The sequence below is a fragment of the Acomys minous genome (assembly GCF_964271855.1).
Source record: "Acomys minous genome assembly, chromosome: 13".
NCBI classification, from domain to species: domain Eukaryota; kingdom Metazoa; phylum Chordata; class Mammalia; order Rodentia; family Muridae; genus Acomys; species Acomys minous.
Genome location: NC_140495.1, coordinates 72216348 through 72237297, shown reverse-complemented (window position 1 = coordinate 72237297; position 20950 = coordinate 72216348). Strand labels below are relative to the sequence as shown.

Here is a 20950-nt window from a genome sequence, read left to right as displayed (position 1 = left end):
CTTCCTCAATCTTACTTTATGATGAAAAAAAGAAAATGACTTTCATCCAAGTCAGCTTGACAAGATTGCTTCTATAAGGAAATTACAACTGAACGACTTCCTGGAAAGCAGCGTCAACACAGACAGCTTAAGATACACTGCACAAGGTGGCAAAGTCGTCAGGTGCCCAGAGTGAAAACCTCTAACCACTTCTCAAACAACCCAAAGACGTGGCAAACCGAGCTGAGAAATGAACTCAGGAACTGGCCACACTGAATTATGCTTTCTTCATGGCAACAGCTAAAACTGCTATTGAATAAAAGGACAGGAACTCTTGGATAAGAAGTTATAAGGATGCCTTAGGGACCCTGGATCTCTCAGAAAGAGTTCTTAATTGAGAGCTTCTGTGCACTGGAGCAGACATCCATTTCCACCTTTGTTGACATAGAGTGGGCAACAAAAGCTCCTATGTTAGTAAATAATTGTCTTACTCTGGGATAGTACAGTTTTATTTTTCCAGCATCACTTGACATTGTCACATAAGAAGAGAAAAGAATCGATGAACTAACAACCAATTTCTAATATATCCAAATTAGAATGCAATGTTTGTCACTACACTGTGATCAATTTTCCTTCTATAATTTGAATTCTTTCCCTTGAGCACTGCCAAGTTCTTCTAGATAGTGATGGAAGATTTCTCTCACCAAACACATCAGGTTTACTTTTTATTAGGTGCAACTTTAATCCCACCCTTTCAAGTATTCTTGGGCACAAACATTGCTTGAAACTTGATGCATAACGGCAGAGAAGCTGACACAATGTGATCACATCTGTGTGCTGGAATGCTCACAGGCTGTATGTGGGCACTGAAAGCAGGCTTGGGTGGGTGCCCCCTGGAGAAGATATGACAGAAGATGAAGTGGATGCTTAGGTGGGAATAGTAACTCTCAGGAAGAAGATAGCCTGCTTGAAAGTGTTAAGTGACTCAGCATGTCAAAGCTCTGAAAATGGATGAAGTTCCAGATAGCTGGGACACGAAATAGGTAAACCAGGAACTCTTCCAGATGTCTTTATTCGGTCGATTTTGTTGAAAGTCTGATTTTATTCTACAATAGTTATTCTTTTTAAGTTATCCTTTATGGACTCAGAGGAAGAGAGGAACATATAGTGGGTTCCTTTTTATTCTCACTTAGGTTACATTACTGCTGTGGAGACAATTTGTTGGATAAAGACAGAAATAGGGAATATCCTAGAAATAGAATTTAAGAATTAAGGAGACCATCCAGGCTGGAGGATCTGGACCCAGGGGTGGTCTGCTCAGACTATTGCACCAACCAGAGACAATGCATGCAGAGAACCTAGGCCCCTATTCTGATCTAGTCAATGGACAGCTCGCTCTCCATGGTTGTGTGGAGCAGGAACTACCTCTGACATGAACTCTGGCGCCCCCTATCCAAGGGGACTACTTCCCCTTGGTGGGGAGGCCCAGTGGGCACACAGAAGAAGGGGAAGCAGGGTATCTGGATAAGACCTGATAGGCTGTGGTCATATGGTGGGGGAGGAGGTCCCCTTCTGTCAGAGGTCTAGGAGAGGGAATAGGACAGAAGAGGGAGGGAGGGGGGAAATGGGAAGATACGAGTAGGGGATAACAATATGGATGAAATGTGGATAAATTATAATAAAATTTTTAAAAAATAATTCACTGGAAGGTAGGTAGTGGTACTGGCTTTTGAGAATCTGATCTAAGCTTCGCCTTCTCTCTCTAAATTCTAAGTTCCTGGCTGTGTTGCTGTGCACATGAGCATGATGCCTCAGGGTGCCTATGGGTTAGATCGATAACCCTGACTTCATCAACTCCAAAGACTTATGTTTAGTCTCTATAAAATAACAAATTGAAGAAACTCATTGTTTTATGGTTCTGATGATTCTGTTATTTTCTTATGTGCACTACTTCTATCTATCTCTCTATCTATCTATCTTTCTGTTCCCTCATATAAAACACCTGGGAGACTAAGAAAGTTATTGAAATATTTTGCAGTATCATAACAGCCACTGAAATTCAGTTATTCTCCTCGCTGCAGAGCACATGTCAGCTCTTTGAAATGACCCATTTGGGAAGGATATCAGATCATAATAAGGTAACATTCATTGGGCCGTTTATATTATCAAAACAAAAGCCTTTTTGTAAAGTGTTTGGTGCAAAAGCTAGATCCATTTACACAGTTGAGAGTTTTTTTTCCTACTGGATGAATCCATTATTTGCACATCTATTTAGATATTTATTTCCTTGAAGTCCTTCAAGAATTTAATTTTATACAATCATTTCCTGAAGCAGATCATTACATTTTCTGCAGTTTTATTGATGTTTTTTATTTATTTATTTTTGGGCTGTTCTTGTTCATCATACTTACAGATCCCTTTGAGCCAGGTGGTCCCATATCTCCCTAAATCAATAGGACAAAATTATATTAGTACAATATGTTCACTTTACATAGTTTGGTGAAACATTCTCCCAACGATATTGCACAGCTAAAACATAGAAACCCATGTGCAAATGGAGCCCAGAACTGCAGAAAACATGTCTGATTCAAAATGCGGGTTGTCATTCCAACTCAGCTACCCAGCTCCGTGCTCCTGTGTGCGCGAGGCAACCTCCCAGGCCTTGGCTAACTGGTCCATTAGCTAATAGGCTGCAATCGGGGCTCTGTGGACTTCATCCAGATCTACAGTGCTCAGCACCAAAAATGAACGTGTGTAGGATAAAATAAAATAAAATAGCCTTGTCTTACCAAACACAATAGACATTTAAAGCTACCTATTGAATTTTCATTTCTATATTTCTATGTTTTTTAACTAATTCCCTAAAATCTATCAAATAAAATATGAATGCCTTTAGGCTTAAAAAAAAAACAGCAACTAGATTTTCCCATCATTAATTTTAGATGAGTTCAGTTCAGGTGTTTGCATACCAGTCAGTAGAGCTCCACTACAAGACAGAATGATTTAAAATTTTAAAACATTTCCTTAGCCTATAAGATGAACAACCTCTACAGAAACTAAAATTGAATAATCTCAGAAATGTTTTAAAAATCAGGGAACTCTCCCCAATTCAGACATTCCATTTATGCTTATTTTAAAGCCAGCAAGTATGCGTAAATATTAGCAGATTGTTTCTCTGCCCCTAAAGCACTCTATGCGCACTTCACAGGGAAGGCCTTGCTGACTGCATAGAACTCAAACGTACATTCCTACGTTAGGTCTGGTCATGCCTGCCAAAGCCATCACGAGGAGGCAGCAGGCCCAGCAGCTCTGCAGACAGAGTGCTCTGCTCTCCTCCCATTCCCGCAGGCTCTCAGCAGTTCCACCCTCTGAACATGGAGGTCACTCCCTCAGATGCTTTCAGGGTAAAAAGAATGCCCTGGATCATACTTGCAAGCCAAGGGGTCCCAGACTGTAAAAAGACTTCAACATTGGTCCCCTGCTAAGCTCTATTCCTGTGCGTTCTGTGCTGCTGCATGACTAACTTGAATGTCCCAGTGTAAGACCTCAGAAGGATTCTTCTTCTTTAAGGGAACTCTCCAGAAGTTTAAAGCTGGCTCTACCAATCTGCTTTAGAAGGCCTTGCCTTCATTAGTTAAAACTAGAGAAAAGCCCACTTAGCCTTTAGGATAATAAGAACAGTGTTAGAAAGAAAAATCACATTTTTTCAATGTTTAAATGCTTTATATTAACCAACAATTAATAATAATAATAATAATAATAATAATAATAATAAATAATCTTACTAGATCACCCCTTTCTCCTGCTTCACCTTCTTCACCAGAGGTACCCTAAAAATGTGTGATAAAATGTCAACATTGATAAGCATTTATAAGTGCCCAAATGCTCCCAAGGATCATACAAGGGATCTCAATTCCACAACAACAAATTCAGCAGACCAGAGAAGGTAGAGTGCAACCAGGCTTCAGCTGCTAATTGAGTTTGATTCATTTAATTAGATTAACAATTAGATCTAGCAATTTTCAAATTCAGTAGCCCTTGAAAGAAGCATCCTATGGTAGAAAGGGGAATCCACACACAGGCTGGCTCTAGTTACACATTTTATTTGCTGGGGTCTCCACTAAAAACAAATACTTAAAAATGCTATTTTGTAGCATTGAAAGTTTGGGTGATCTGAATAAAATTTAAAAGGTGGAGAGACAGAGCCACCCGCTCCAAAGGAAGGTACAGTACAGTAAGCAGCCGTTAGCTCCTGCATTTAGCAACAGTTTGGTCACGCACCAGACTCCATTATGGTTTTCACTCACTATGTACGTAATACACCGAGAAAAGCTGGGAGCCGCCATCACTTCATCACACCCACAGACCAGCCCTGGCCTTGTAAAGTGGCGCATATCCAAAACCACTGACCACATGCGTACTTACCTGTTTACCCTTGGGGCCTGGCTCACCAGATACACCCTGGAAGGAAGAAGATTTACCATCTTTCAGTATTTTGAGTTATGCATATCACTTCAGATGCACATCACAACATCCTCGAATGAGCCGATGGATGGTATGATAGGAGAGAGCCCACCCCATCCTCCCCCTCCACCACCACCCCCTCCACCCCCGCCATTCCGGCCACTTAATAAGGACCAGAGGGCACCTGTTCTCACCAACAACTGGTCCCCAAATCTCTGCTAACATGGCAACATTCTCTGACCATATCTGTATGAATGAACTTTCACTAATAGGAAAATAATTTTAGAACTAAATAAAAACAATAACTACAACTGATACTTTATTACACTCAGCTTTTATTTCGCTTCCTCTGGTAAGTTACTCTTGTTTTGCTTTCTCTTTAAGGTGGACTTCAGTAATTCAACACAACCTCCACTGTGTTTCTTCATGACAGTCAATAGATAAAGTCTTCACTGTGCTTTATCCTTGATTTCCAGATATTCATCATTCCGGATTAAAACCCAAAAACAAACAAAGACAAAAACTGTGTAGAGTGCTGGACATCTCACCCTGTCGCCTTTCATTCCAGGAAGTCCAGCGGGCCCAGGCAGGCCAGGGAGGCCAGGGCTACCAACAGATCCCTGGAAAACAAACAGGAAATCTCCAGAGTCGCTGTGGCCTCAATGCTCAAAGTTGCCAAGCCAGACAGAGCCCTGGGGGTATATATCAACTCCTGTCTAAAATTAGTGTGTGGCTGGTTTACTTCTGCCTCTTCAGTCTGCCTCCTTCCTGCATCCCAGGAGAAGAGGGCCCAGGGGCCTCCCACCTTCCACCCGACCCTGAATTCCCTCTGTACAACTCTGCAACAGTGGGCTCTCTCAGCCGAGGCCCGGCAGCACACTGTTGCTTCTCCCGCTGTGTAAACAGGAGCTGCACAAGAAGCAAAAGCCAGCTTTCATCCTCAGCTGGCTTCCATGCCAAGAAGAAGCAGATGCCAAATGGAGCGCTTCATGCCTCTCAGGCTTTCCAAACGCATTTTACAAACCACATTCATTGAAATACTCCTAGAGGGTATCACAAATACAATCTGAAACTCTATATTTACAGTTTCACATATGACAAATGTGTGTATATATATATATATATATATATATATATATATATATATATATATATATGTATATACATATATATTTAGATGACCTTTTGCAAATTTTTTTCTCTCCTTTCCTGTTTAAAGAAAAAAAAAACCCTGTATTTGCTTTGGAGAAAGCAAACACGTAGAGCTTGGAAGCATCACTTACCAGTTTACCTGGTATGCCCGGGGACCCTTCTGGTCCGACTGGCCCTCTACTGCCCTGTGAAAACATATGTGTTGTCATCAGCTGGATGTTTAGGCCAGAGTCAAATGCTTAATTATTACATGGGGGTGAAAAACATTTCATCCAGGTGTTTGTCAAAACATAGGAGCTGCCAAAATCTTCTCCCTTCTGTTCAACTGAAGGCTCAGGCCACCTGATCAAGGGTCTAATTGTCCTCCGCGCACATGGATCATGGAACCGGCCCACGCTGTTCGCTGGATGGCAGGCCCTTGGAGATACCCACTGCCTGTCCACATCCTCAGCATGAAAGCCACACCCTATTTTACCTGGTGGCCACTCATATGCACATGTTTTATGTTCTCGTTTCCATGTGTTCGTGGGGTACTCCATACCTACTCAAGGGGCATGCTGTCTCTGTAACCCTCTTGGGTCTACGGATGGTTAAAGGAGCAGCTAGCGAATTCTCGCTTACCTCAGAAGAGCGTACAAAGGAAACGCAGGACAGAGACGCTCGCCTTTAAGTCACTACTGCAACCTCAAGATGGCACAGATGGTAGACATTTATAAACTTTCTGAGACAAAATTTCTTGTTTCACTCATTCCAGGACTAAATATGTCTCCAAGGATTGCAGACTTCAGAAAGTATGACTCACTCACTATAAAGGCCTGCTAACAGCAATGCTAATTTTATTTTGTGGGCCAATTTCATTTTTTTAAAATTTGAAATCTAAGTCTTTACATTTCTATTCTGCTTGAAGCCCTAAACGTTAAAGAAAAGAAACTTTTGAGAAAAGGAGATGCATGACCTTTCCTTCTTTCCTTGAGAACTCAACACATTTTCATGCGATTTGACTAAAGCCAGTGGTACACCGAATGTTGTGTTCAGCTGAGTGGAACACAATGAAATGCTAGGAGATAACCAGTCATATTTCCAGCCAGACATGGTGGCACACGCTTTTAATTCCAGCACTCGGGGAGGCAGAGGCAGGCAATCACTGTGAGTTCACAACCAGTCTGGTCTAAAAAACAAGTCCAGGACAGCCAAGGCCACACACAGAGAGAAATCCTATCTTGAGACAAACAAACAAACCAACAAAAAAAAATCACATTACCTTCAAGATGTACCATAAAACATCAAGGAATAATCTGACTTAGTTTCCTTTTAAGATGATATAACAGGGCCATTTTAATAATTAATACTTCTAAGAATTTCTAGTAAGATGATACTGCTCTGGACTATATGTTATTCATTCATCTTTAGGTTGAACAAGGTGTCAAGATGCATAAACCTTCTGACTGTTCGATTTCCCTAAAGGTTACCACATTACAACAGTCTTTGGCTGTGGGCTATAATTTCATTGTAGTCATTTCACATGATTTATGAGTGGCTGAAGCTCAATGCTCTTAAGTACTTTTCAATAATTTTTATATTAACAACCTGTCAGGTCTAAGCATTCGGAATAATACATTGGTCCTTAATCCCATGAGCAACTTGGAAGCCTGAGGCCGTCCCCTGTAAGGATGTACATTTAGATGAAACAGTGGCCACTGTGACAGTTCTTCTTCTTCTTTGCCCACTTCTGTCCATCTATAAAGATTTTCTTCTGCCCTCTCTCCAGACACCCACCACAGGGGAGGCTCTTGGGCCCCAACTGACTAAGGGTGAATACTGGAGGAAATAGACTCCAAGTGCTCCAAGTGACTGCATTACACCTGTGCTCATACAGATGACCTGGGTTAAACTTCTCAAGTCACTAAACAAAGACAAAACAAGAAGGTAATGAAAGGTGGCTGGGTGGGGGTCTTGTATGGAAGAGTGGGGAGAGGAGGATAAGATATATATGGAGTATGTATGGTCATAATAGATTAAACACACCTATGATGAATATGTTTAATTTCTAAAATTTGCAACAAAAGGAAAGATTGTCTTTTGCTTCAACTAATTTGGCCTAGGCCTGCCAAGATCACTTCTCTTTGGTGCACATGTACCACTGGCATTTTTCACATAGTTCTCAGCCTCACTGTGATGCAGATCCTCAGTGAAATTGGTCTAACATGACTTTAATTTTAAAAATTAATTGTCACTGATGAGCGAAAACAGATATCTGAAGAAAGCTTAGTTCCTAACTCAAGTATTCATTTCTAAATGAAAAGTCATGCTACTGTATCAGTATTAAGGATGAATGGTATAGCTCTTTCCCAAAAACCAAATGAATAAATTCAAATATTAGGACTGTATGACCTTTGGTTTATACTTGGGAAGATTAACTATCTCATAAGGAAAAACAAGGAATTTTTTTTTCAGGCAAATTCTTATTTTCTCCTGTCTATCATAGCATCTTTCTGTTTGTTTCACAAGTCCTTACAAACCTCTGGCGAGGCTGTGGTAAGTACCCATGTTTGACTCAGAGCACAGCTGTCAAAAGTCTGCACTGGTGGATGGATGGATAGATGGACCGGGGGGAGCTTAGTGCGTATGTAGGACCAGGAGAAGGACCCACGGCATGTGGATATATACTCCTCTGCTGATACACAAACAGGTAGGTTCTTTGTTCTTCTTCACTGCAATGTTACAAGCTCTGGACTATTCTAAATGTATCCATTTCTATAGAAATCACCTCATTTTGAAAGTCTACCATGTTCATTTTCATTAGAGTAGTCAAACAGCTTCTTATAACACAAGTGCTAAGGACACGTTTTCTGATAGCCATTTTTGTAGTTTCTATACAACACACACACACACACACACACACACACACACACACACTACATATACTCATGTAAGTTCCGGATTTTTATGTTAGAAGAAAAAGATGAGTAGTCCAGATACAAAAAGCCACCCTAAAAATGTAGCTTAAACACATTCTAACAATCACTAGGCAAGGCACTGTCAACTGAAATTGTGCTAAATATGCTTCAACAGCAGGTGGCCATCACACTCTCAGGTGTGGGTGATGGACGCTGGTCTACAAGTGCTCCTCCCAGTGGCTGATATTCACACACCCCGTGAGCATAAGGGCTTCCGTTTATAACAAGAGAATCAAAAGGAGCCAGAATAAAGACGGAATGCTGCTAGTTCACGCGTGAGAGTGGGCTAAGAGGCTCTTTGTTTCTCTCAGGCGCCCTGTGTTTCCACCCACGTCTTTGAAAACTTCAGAGCCATCTGCTGATGCATCCCTAAGAACCATCCAAGGCTTTGGAAAAGATGCTGAGCCTCTGTCCCAGCTCTGGCTACAGATAACACCTCTGAGCCCATTGGGTCTGTGCTGCACCGGTGTCTCCCAGCACTTTGCTCCAGTCCCCTTCACCTCTGATTCTGTGTGTCTAGTATAACAAAGACCAACGAATCAGTTTGGGTTTGTGTATTTGTCTTTACCTACTTTACTTAAACTTCTGATAAGTCTCATACATCCTAAATGTTAAAATGGCTGAATTCTCTTCTACTACTTGGCAAACAAGCACCGGCTGAAAGGCATGCCGTGGCAGTGACGTCATGAGAGTACAGACAGAAGCATAGACACCAAATCATTCAAGTTGATGCTTCTTCTCTTATAAAGGATCTATTAGACAAGTATAAAGATCACCAAAAAAAATCTGAAAACTTAGTAAGACCTACAGTTCCCAGAATTGTTTTCCAAAAGAATTGAGTCTATTCCGTCACTGTAATTTGACATGGCTTTCATATTTCACATGTTTCCAAAGTTACCCCAGATGCTAACTAGCTGAAAAACAGATACTATCTTTGGTGCATGATAGCTACATTTTAGAAGTGAGAAATTATACATCGTCATAGTCAGCGTGTTCTGTTTGCTAAGTGTCTCTCTCTGGCAACAACAAAAAGAGAGGATGCTGATTTAAAGCAAAAGATCAATTCTGATTTCTCTAGACTGTTTTTTTTTAAAAATCAATTCATTTTCCTATTAAATTGGGAAATCACATGAGGTCTAACCTCAGGGAATAATTTCCAGTTTGTTACAAGAATGTTTTAAAGGATCCAATTTTGTGATAGGACATAGTCCTGTTTATCTTGTGTGGATTTAAATATTCTCTTATAGCTAGGCAGAGAAAAATCTGTCTGGATGCTTACCATCACACATATCAGCTTCACACACCATTGCCAGCGCCGGGCAGGATGGGGTGCAGCTTAGAATATTCAACAACACACCATATGCTCCCCATATGGAGACCTCTCTGCTTGAGGCTGTTGGGCTGGGATGGAGCACGGGTCCCCAGGAAAAGTACAATGGGAGCATATTGTGTTCAGAAGGAGGTGAGTCAGCGGGGTGCTCTTCCAGTCAGAACCAAAGGCAGAGCAAATATAAACCACTCACCCAGAAACTGGGCAAGTTCAGAGACGCCTGGAGGGTGGCTGGCTAAGAGCCAGTAAAATGTAGTACCGTGTCAGGGGCCAGGCTCTGTGCGTGCTCTGAATCGAGAGCCACTCAGACCAATAATAAGCCAAGCAGAGGAAGTATACAGAGAAAGCCTATGCATGAAATCACTAGTGACTTAAAAAACAACAACAACTAATCCTTCTTGGGATCAAACCAGCAAAAACACATTGCCAAGACATGCATCTAGGGTACACTCAACACGCATTCTCACCCCTTCTACTCAGTTCAATTTGAGATAAATTTACAGGGGAATCTGATCAAACGCATAGATGGAAATGGTGAGTCTGTCTACAAAATGGAACTCAAAGATGTAAACAGAAGAGAAACTGTACCCTCCAGGAGAGTGATTTGGTGTTGAAACTTTGCTCCAGAGCTATAGTTACAACATCATGAGGTGCTTTTTTTTTTTCCTTCTTTCTAAAAAGCCAGTAGCATGGCAGGATTTATTATACTCCAATCCAACTCATTGTAAGAAACATTTGTTGAGTACTAACTTATGGCAGGTCCCAAGTAAAGACATATAGAAGACACAGAGATCACCCAGGCATCACAGCGGGGGACATGGTGGGGTCAACTCCATGTGAAATGATGGCTCTTGGAAATGGAGACAAGCTCCCTGCTAAATAAGCGCCAAATCTGACATAGGAAAAACAGGCAGGCTAAGAAGTGCACAGAGCAGTTAATGAGCTTCACCGAGCCAAGCCTGGTTTCAGGGGTGGATCTCAGTAGAAATGAAAAGTAGATGCCCAGGGTGATTGCTCTGTGGTTAAAGTGGTTGTCATGGGTGTAAAGAGCAGAGCTCAGATCTCCAGAACCCATATAAATAGCATACTGGTACTGCAGCGTGCCTGTAATTCCAGCACTAGAAAGATGCAGAGAGAGGTTCCCTGGAACAAGCCACCTAACCAGACTAACCTACCGGCAAGCTCTATTTAACTGACAAACTCTTACTCAGTGGATAAGCTGCAGCACAGTGAAGTGTTTCTGTCACCTTAGGTTTCCACACACGCCATGTGTGCCTGCTCCACTCTCTCGCTTCCTCTTTCCCCTCTCCCAACATAGCTTAGCGTCCTAATGACTCTGGACTCTCCTAGATGTGTCAGTCCCTGGTTATGCTCTCTCTCTTATCTATAATAAACTTCCTTCTCCACCATACCTAGGAGAAGTCATGTACTTTTTTTTTTTCTTTGTTCTGTTTTTCATTCAGATGGAAACTGTACTTTGGGAAGATCAGTATTTTGGTGTTTGCAGACTGGAGGTACAGCCATTTCTCAGGGCCTTTGGAACTGTGTTTGGCGCTTCCTTTGGTCCCAGTGATTGTGGACACGGGCGGTTATGGATAGGGTACACCATGCAACATGCAAGAGTCCTAGAAAACAGCGGATATCAAAATACCATTGCTGTCCTATTGAGACGCCTTGGTAGAGGCAGGAAAAATGGAGCCGATGAAGCAAATCAGAAGGTATCGCAGCTACCCAAGTGGGTGCTGAGTCAAGCCTGAGCAAGAGAAACAGAAGCCAAAAAAGAAAGTCAACAGAAAGAAGCAGGAAGAAGCCAGAACCAATGTGCCTGTTAGAGACAGGAAATATGATGGCGGAAGGGCGGCCCTTTAAAGCACAGTGACTGGGATAAATGGGAAGAATCTGGATTCCTAGAAATGTGAGAAACCTGAAATTCAGATCCCAGAGTCTCCACCAGTTAACTTCCTCTAATCCAGCCCAGGACACCTAGAGAATCTACTATCCCTGTGTCCTTCTGGTGTTCCGCCACCAGAGAGTTCCCGTGTGTGTGTGTGTGTGTGTGTGTTCAGTGCATTTCCAGGTAAACAATAGGCTCGTAGTCATTGTTCATTCAACCATGCACAGCTTTCTGCTTTTTAAAAAAATTGTATTTAACAGTAAACAGTCTCAAAACACTAATTGCCCAACACGCCTACATCTCCCTGGGTCAGTCATGCAGCATTCTTACTGCTCAAGCAGTTAATGTGATCTGGCTTTAGTCTCAGTGCTTGACAGTAATCCATGGCAAATATTTTAGTTAGAAACTCACAGGCTTCAAGCCTAAAGGAAAAAATAAGGAATGAGCAAAGAGCATGGCTAGAAGCAAGCTCTAGCTTCTTTGACTGCCAAGAGGGCCTGGAAACCAGCTGATACAGGTCACTTAGAGATACACGGAAGAAGCAGAAAACGCTACTCTGCTGCCCAATGACAGCTGACAACTTTCACTTTCTCAAGGATTAAAAACCACCATTCCGCACACACAAGAAAGGCTTTTCAAAGAAGCATATTTGGAACTGCTTATATGTTCTCCCTTGGAGTGTTTGTTTATTTCCTTGGTTTTCTGTTTTGTTTTGTTTTGTTTGTTTGGTTTTTGTTTTTTGTTTTTATCCAGAAGACTGAAACTAAGAACTGAAAGTGAAGGCCAGAGATATTTTTTTTTACGCACTAGGATTTAAGTGCTCAATGTTAATAATTTAAATTGCTTCATTATTTTATGTGTATGGGTGTTTTGTGTTGTGTTGTGCAGCACCTAAGCGGGCAGAGAGGGAAGACGCATCTCCTGGGATGGGAATTACAGGCAGTAATGAGCTGTCACCCAGGCACTGGGAATCGAACCCAGGTCCTCTAGGGAAACAGCCAGTGTTCTTAACTTCTGAGCCACCTCTAGTGCCAATGTGAAATATTTTGATCAGTTTCTCTCTAAGGATTAAAATGTACCTTCTAGTAGCAAAGTAGACATTTCTTTGTTCTCTGTAGATACATAAGCTATAGGTGAGTTCACATATTTACACTTAGGGACTAGGCAAGTGTCTCCGAGTTTAAACGCAGTCACTCTTAAGTATGTACCCAAAGGCATCCACAGAAAAGGCTGAACACAAACTCTCATAGCCGCATATTCAAAAGTGGAGACAGTCCAAATGCCAACCTGACGAATGGAGAAAAACAACGTGGTCTTCCTGTGCAATTCATCCATACAACTAACTGTTATGTAGCAATAAATAGAAATGCAAAGCCAGTACGTGCTACAGAGTAGATGGATGTGGAGACATTACATCCAGTGACAGGAGGCATATTGTATGGATCTGTTCATATAAAATTTTCAGAATTGCCAAAGCCATGAGTTGCACAGAGATGAAAGGCTGGGAGCTGAGAGACTGAAAGAGAGAACAGGTTTCTCTGGTGAGTGATGGAAATAGGCTGAAACTGATTGTGGTGCTGACCACATAATATTGTGAATATACTAAAAATTACTAAGTCATGCATATTAAGTGGATAATTCACACAGTGTGCGAATTACATCTCAGAAAAAGTGTTTAGCCATGCCAAAATACTTCCAATGTGAAATGAAAATAAAAAGTTATTTATGATTCTGTTAATCACACCATTTTTGGTACTGGTTTTTGAAAAGAAGATATAGTATATATACAAACTGGCATCCCCAGTTTGCTGTCTATGTGACCCAGATAGACACGCGCATGCTCACACATTCACTAGCATCCATGCAGTCATAAGTAAGGAGCTCTCAGTGAAACCCTCGGAGGGAAGGCATAGGAGAGAGTACTCACAGGAAGGCCCCTGGGTCCTCGAGGTCCGACCTCTCCCGGAGGCCCTTGCTGGCCCTGCGGAAAGGAGAGCAGATAGAGAAACCGTTAACCAACCTCACCTGGTAGCTAGTGAACTTCATTGATAGAAAAGCTTAAAAGCCACCTTACTGGTTTTCCTGAACTTCCCAACTGGCCAGGTTTCCCTGGAGCACCTGTGTTACCCTAAAAACAAAACGCAAGGTTTAGAGTAATTCAGACTGTGAATATAGTCTTCCCCCAGCTCCGCCCACTTCAAATATTGCTTGTAGTTAAATAGCATTAATCACATTGAGAATCTGGGAGAATACCAAATCTCTTTCTTATGCCTGTGTTTGCATGCACACATGATCACATGTTCATATGCATGTGCATGTATGTGTGTGCATGTGAATGCCCTGTGTGTCTGCACGTGCATGCGTGCATGTGTGTGTGTGTGCGCGCGGGTGTGTGTGTGTGTGTGTGTGTGTGTGTGTGTGTGTGTGTGTGTGAAGGCCAGAGTCTATCCTTCTGTGTCATTTCCCAGGTGCCACCTGTTTTTGTTGCGACCGAGTCTCACATTGGCCTGAAACCCACCATGTAGGCTAAGCTGACTGTTTACCGAGCTGAAGGCATCCTTCCAGGATTGTGGCCACATGCTACTACACCTGGCCTTTTACAGGGGCTCTAGGAACAAATGCAGGCATGTACTTCACAGACTGCACTGCCTTCCGGCCTCAAGTTCTACTTCATCATGTTAAGCCTATTTTGTTCTAAAGAAAAGCTGTGTTTTATCATTTTGTTTACTTTCTTTGCCTATTGTTTTAAATGTCCTTTAATTCTCACAGAACACAAGATGACATAAATCTTATAGTTTAATAATATATTTCTTATTTTAAGTAGTTAGAAGCCATGAAGCTATCTCTCTTATGCAAGCAAAGAATGGCATTTTTTTTTTACGAAGAAAGTCTCATCAGGAGTTTTCTGCAGCTGGGAAAGAGATTAGAATGTGGCCACTTTCTTTTGCTTTCTGGTTTCTCTCTGGAGTTAAATATAAAATAAAACCCAGGCTGGGTGTATTAAAAAATTACAACAGAAATAAACTCATAAAGGCATAACGCAAAAATATTAGCTGAAAGTTGAATTTGTTTTTACCTTTTCACCAGCAACACCTTTTGCACCAGGAATCCCAGGTACACCCTAAAACAATACACAGAGATTCTGGGTTTAACTGCCTCATCTGAGAATCCATCAAATACCAAACCCACCATCCAAGAAGAGGCAAAGGGATCATGGCAACCTCAAAGGCAGTGTGGGAAGATGCTTCACTCCCAGTTGAGTCAGTAATGGGCTACACATGACATCTACCATACTGCTTTACTGTGCCTGACTTGCTAAGGCTGAACCTTAAAGAAAGTCTGCAAGCTAACATTATTTTTTTGGAATAACCTTTCAAGTGAGAAGTCAGCCCCATCCTCACATCAACAATCTTTCGGGCAGGACAGATGCTATAGGAACATAACATTGCTTCTTGTACAGAATAATAAAATCCTCACTTTGCTCATTTGGGTATTGGGAGTCCTTACTGACAGCCTGCAAAGTACCAGATGCCGTAACAGATTGGGAGCCAGTGCTTGATACTGCCAAGTATTCTTTGTTAACCAGGAAGATTTGACTTCAAAGACTCAAGAACACAAACAATGTATTTCATATGAATTTTCAGCTGTGCTAGTGTAGGGAATTATCAACTTCAGTGTTTCAAACTAAGGCATAACCCAAGGCTGGTAACCTTTCACATACTGTCCCTGAGAATTCTTTCAATCTCCTGTCTCAACCCTGCTAATAAAAACTCCAAGACTAGCCAAAGGTAAGACAAGAGACCGAGCAGCAGCCATTGCTCTGGAGTATTTAAGGATGGTAATAGAAAAGGTAGACCCAAACCATAAAATGAAATAGTGCATAAGCACAACGTACTATTTTTTTTATGCTTCTTGGCTAAATGATTAGCTAATCCCAGAGGGGAAAATTTTTTAAAAAGGTAAACCTTAAAATTAAAAAGAAATTTGAAAAAACCCATTTTTCTCAGAACTTAACAAATTGCATAATGTAATTAATTACCCTTCAATTTATCTTTTTAAAAAATCATGTACATAGAAAAATGAACATGTAAAAAAAAAAAACAAAGATTAGCACGTACCGGTAAACCCTGCAATCCCACATCACCAGGAGGTCCAGGTTTTCCTGCTTCACCCTGAAAGCAAGTTCTTAATCACACAATTATACCTTTATGAACTGATGTGTTCTTCTAAGAAAGAGGAGTGCAGGCACTTCAGGTAAAATATTTTTCCTACAGCTAACCTCAGGTGCACGCCTTAAACTACTTAGCTCAGCATGGGGGTGGGTAGGACAGAGAACACACATCCAAACATACAATCCCCTTCAGTCTACTTCCATCAATGGGGCTATGTTTCTGAGTTCCTAAAGCAAGCAAATAAGTATACTATTTTAATAAGAGCCTCGCAGTTGACACTTCATTTCAACATTGAGAGAGAGAGAGAGAGAGAGAGAGAGAGAGGGGGGGGGGAGGGAATGGCAGAGCTGTTTTGGCAAACATCGTGGTAACGTTGTAATGGAAGTGCCGGGCATAGCTGCGCAGGGCAGAGAGAACCCCATTCATGCCAAAACTCAACCACACAGCTACCTTTGTTCCGGGCATTCCAGGTATCCCGTCCCGGCCATCTACACCTGGCAAGCCCTAGGGACACACAAAGAGCACACTGTGTCTTAGAAACAGTCACACTCTTCTGTTTCCTGAAGCTCCCTGGCAAGTCGGTCATCACCCTGGGAACTATATTTGACACTTACAGCTGGGGACTTACCGTGTCTCCTTTTGGCCCAGGGGATCCAGGAATTCCCCGGGAACCTTGAGAGCCCTGGAGGGCAGAGAGAAAGAAGAAACACCGCATCTTCAATGATTGCAGTGCATAAGCCATGCCAAATACACAAAGCCAACAGATATCTCAGAAAAGCAGGCCTCTTTGCGCTTTTCTGTACAAAGTACAAAGACCGGTTTGTACTCACTCTGTCTCCCTTAGGACCTGTTTCTCCTGGAGGTCCTCGCTGTCCTTGATCACCCTGTACAAACACACAAGTTCTCAGTGTTTTAAGGTCAGAAGACATAATCCACATTGAGGATGACTGAGTAATTTTTTTTTAATGTGTATGGATGTTTTGCCTGCCTGTACGCCCATGTGCCACTTGTGTGCCTGGTGTCTGAGGGGGCCAGAAGCTGGTATTAGACCCCCTAGAACTGCTGTTATAGATGGTTGTTAGCTGCCATTGGGGTGCTGAGAGGGAACTAGTGTTCCAAACCATGAAGCCATCTCTCCAGCTGCTATTAGCAACCGTTGCTCTTTGCCCACAGTAACTTTGATCTATCACAAATGCTCCTATCAAAAAAATCTTCTTGTAAAAATTATAGTCTTCATCATTGATAATGCCATAGGGAATACATGAAGTCCTATGTCTTTTGTTTTCCTTTTAGATGCATAAGGGTTCTGTGCTATCTGGATGTGCATGTGAAATAGACTGAATTCTACCTTAAAAGCTACAACAACTGTTACCTAGATCTACATATATGCTAATCTCGTTGGCTCTTAAGGTAGGCTGAGGTATGGATTAGACACCTGTATTTCCTCTTCGCTATTTAGTTTCTGCTTCAGTAACAACGGTTTCTGTAAAAAATTATCCACCTAATGATACAAGCTATACGTGGCAAGAGATGAGATGTCTTTCTTAAAATAGGGTCGTTGGAATTGTTAACTCCAAGCTTAAGCTGGCTCTCTGCCCCTACTTCTCAGTTCAGACTGCTCGGCGTGCTGGTAGACATCACCTATAACCCATGTCTACTTGACCCATTCAGTCTCATCTTGTCAAAACACACATTCCATAGAGGCAGTGACAGCCTTTGCGATCACCCGAATAACCATCGCCACAGCAGCACCCCAGCACTTTGCTTCCTTTCCCAGCATGGCTTTCCAGGGCAACCTTCCTCTACCACAGTCCAAGCCTTTGACCCTCTAGCTCATCGTTGGGTTATGGCTTGTCTTTCCCTTTGGGCCTTGATAGTGAGAAATTCTGTCTTACTTCCTTTAATTTTTGTGGCATAATGGATTTTGTTTAAATATGTACATCTTCAAAACAGTGTGGGGCAGCTGTCTAAATAATGGTGCATGCACACATGGTAGTCAAAGTGTGGACCAATGAGATCAGAAACCGTCAAGAAGGAAACACCAGAACTGGCCACTGACAATCAAAGCACTCGAACAACCAAAGCAAACAGAGAATACAGTCGGCATAAACAGGTGGCCGTGGGGCACATCCCCTAAGAAATTCAGTAAAATAGTTTTCTGCACCCAAGAGAAAGACTAAAATTTTTAGATCATATGAAAACCTTTGATCATTTTTATGTTAATTTATTGACAATAGGAATTGAGCCAGGGCCTTTTACATGTTAGCAAAGCACTTTGATGGTGAAATTGTCCCCAGCCCCCTTTTCGTATTTTAATGGCAGGGTCTCACCGTGTCGGTCAGGTTAGCCTTGAACCCACTCTGTAGTCCAAGCATACCTTAAAATTGGGGATCTTCTGCCTCTACCTCTTGAGTAGTTATAATTACAGACCTGTACTACCAGACCTGAATTTTATTTTAATTATTTATATGTATATGCTACATATATATGTATATAGATACATATGCATAGATTTGTATAGATAACAATTTTTTTTAATTCTGGGGGAAAGTCTTAGAAATGTGTGTTTTGATTGAATATAATAGTGTTCATCTGTAATCTCAGGATTTGGGGGCTGCTGAGACAGGAAGATCACTGAACGTCTAAGCTACCCAGGGCTACATAGCAAGACATCAGAATAAAGGAGAGGGAAAGAGGGGCAAAAAGGAGAGCAGAGTAGATGGGAGGAGAGGGAAAGGAACATATTATTGCTTAAAATTTAAAAGAATCTGTCACTGTAGTGGAAGTTTTGGTGTCATTAAAAACTCAATTATGTTATATAAACATGTTTTTGTTTTAATCCCAGGTGTGGGATATGGGACTGATTCAGATTGTCCACAGCAGCTGACTATTTGCCTCACGCAGGCTCTGAGAGGGTCTCTTTGCCAGCTGCAGATAGTTTAATTCTGAGGACTCTGGAGGGGGAATAGGTCAGAGCCCAGAGAGAGACTGGAGACTCCGAGAAAGAAGAAGGCTGCTCTTCCCCTGCTGCTCCTGTTTGCTGTTGGTGCAGTTTGATGAGAAAAAATTGGAGGTGTCCTGAAATGAAGATTGCTATTACCCCAAAGAACCAGAGGACCCTGAAGAGCAGGAAGTAGCAAAAAAAGAGCTGCCTGTGCTCCCTCTTCCCACTAACATTCTTACTCTCCTACCTAGGATGGGGCTTGGGAGGGAGGTAGAAGCATTAAGATACACCAATTAAAATAGCCTTTAAAACTAGCACCTACACTGTCACTGTGTATGTGTGTGTGTGTGTGTGTGTGTGTGTGTGTGTGTGTGTGTGTGCGTGTGTGTGTGTGTGTAAAACAAAAACTACTTACAGCTGCACCTGGAATGCCCTGAGGTCCAGGCTCTCCATCAAATCCCCGAGCACCCTAAAAACAAGACAAGGAAACACGATTCAGATTAGCCATTTGTGTTACAGGACATCTTCATCTTTCTAACGTATACCAGCAGGAATTAAAGGAGGCCTTATGCCTCCATGCATGCTGCATTTGTGAATGAGCACGGGGGAGTGAGTCATTAGACACCCCCACCATGGAACCACTAATGTGTGTCGCTCACCATGCTGGCAGCACGTAGGACGATCTGTGATCCCACTCTGAGTATTTTAAGTTAACAATGGATCTAGTCTCAACTGCTGTCATAAACTGGGACTCATTCAGAGCATTTCGCTGAACAAGACATAGGAGTCAACCTCCAAAAGGCTCAGCATATCTATAGGGATTCATTCATGCTGGAGGCCTGAGAGCCTCGAGGTGACTGTGAATGTAGGGGTAGCTCCTTTGGACACCGCAGTGCCACAGATGTGAGAAGGACATCTATGTCTCTGGAAACCACCACCCCACCCTTGATATAGAATAAAAGTATCAGATGACTATGTGCATCAGAAGACCGAACTGTTAGAGGGAGATAAATGTTCCTACTCCTAGATTTATATTCCCTTTATATATAGTGATGGACCAATCTTCTCTAGACAGATCTGCCCTACAATGTGATGACATAAAAACTGTCTAGATCAGTGGTTCTCAACCTTCCTAATGCTGCGACCCTTTAATACAGTTGGTCATGGAGTGGTGACCCCAACCATAAAATTATTTTGTTGCTACTTCATAACTGTAATTTTGCTACTGTTATGATTCATAAGGTAGACAGCTGATGTACAGGGTTTGTTTTCATTGTTTCAAACTGACCTGAAGGGGTTTTGACCCACAGGTTAAGAATCACTGGTCCATTTTTTTTTCAAGTCTGATCATCTGGAAATGATGTCTGACTTGGTTATAGAATAGATGCTATCTCCTTATTTTCCTCATCAGAATCAAGAAGATGGTTTTTGTTTTAAAAACAAAACTAGAGTGGATTTTGTGCTCCCTACATATTCTCCTCAACAGAATACAAATTCCATCTTGGAGTGCTCTTCTCCTCTACAAAGTGATGACGAGAGCACAAGGACAGCTCAGATGGACGGGCGGTCTCCTAATGAAGTAGATGAAACGAGGAGGTGAAAAAACCAAGTGGAAAGCAGTCAACGGGCATTGGATACATGTCAGTCTGACAAAACCAGGTGGACTTCATCTATGGTAAGAATGAAAAACTAGAAAACCTTTGATAGAAAGTTCAGACCCAGGTGGACTCAAAGGCAGGGGAACCATTATGGAAGCAGAGCCCTGAGATTTTTTTTTTGATCCCTAAAAACTAGAACAGAGCAGAGGGATTATCCATTCACCAAAGAGAAAGGATTTAGAAGATCTGAAAAAGACCTTGAACTCATTGCTCACCTTGCATTAAGAGAGCACACCTCAGCCTTTGCATTATAGGAATGGCATTGATATATTCTCTCTCTCTCTCTCTCTCTCTCTCTCTCTCTCTCTCTCTCTCTCTCTCTCTCTCTCTCTCTCTGTCTCTGTCTCTCTCTGTCTCTCTCTCTGTCTCTCTCTCTCTCTCTCTCTCTCTCTCTCTCTCT

At 42.0% G+C, this 20950-nt stretch overlaps 1 protein-coding gene across 2 annotated transcripts in view; it reads right to left on the bottom strand.

Annotated features, from left to right (window-relative positions):
* COL9A1 (collagen type IX alpha 1 chain) overlaps positions 1 to 20950 on the bottom strand; it is an 84115-nt gene that overhangs the window by 19527 nt on the left and 43638 nt on the right. For both annotated transcript variants that reach the window (XM_084752285.1, XM_084752286.1), the window contains 13 exons: positions 19308 to 19361; positions 16779 to 16832; positions 16577 to 16630; positions 16399 to 16452; positions 15895 to 15948; positions 14853 to 14897; positions 13851 to 13904; positions 13704 to 13757; positions 5727 to 5780; positions 4992 to 5063; positions 4405 to 4440; positions 3765 to 3809; positions 2391 to 2423 (listed from right to left, as the gene is read on the bottom strand). In XM_084752285.1, the coding sequence (XP_084608411.1) occupies positions 2391 to 2423; positions 3765 to 3809; positions 4405 to 4440; positions 4992 to 5063; positions 5727 to 5780; positions 13704 to 13757; positions 13851 to 13904; positions 14853 to 14897; positions 15895 to 15948; positions 16399 to 16452; positions 16577 to 16630; positions 16779 to 16832; positions 19308 to 19361 (663 nt within the window). The remainder of the gene's footprint in view (positions 1 to 2390; positions 2424 to 3764; positions 3810 to 4404; positions 4441 to 4991; positions 5064 to 5726; positions 5781 to 13703; positions 13758 to 13850; positions 13905 to 14852; positions 14898 to 15894; positions 15949 to 16398; positions 16453 to 16576; positions 16631 to 16778; positions 16833 to 19307; positions 19362 to 20950) is intronic.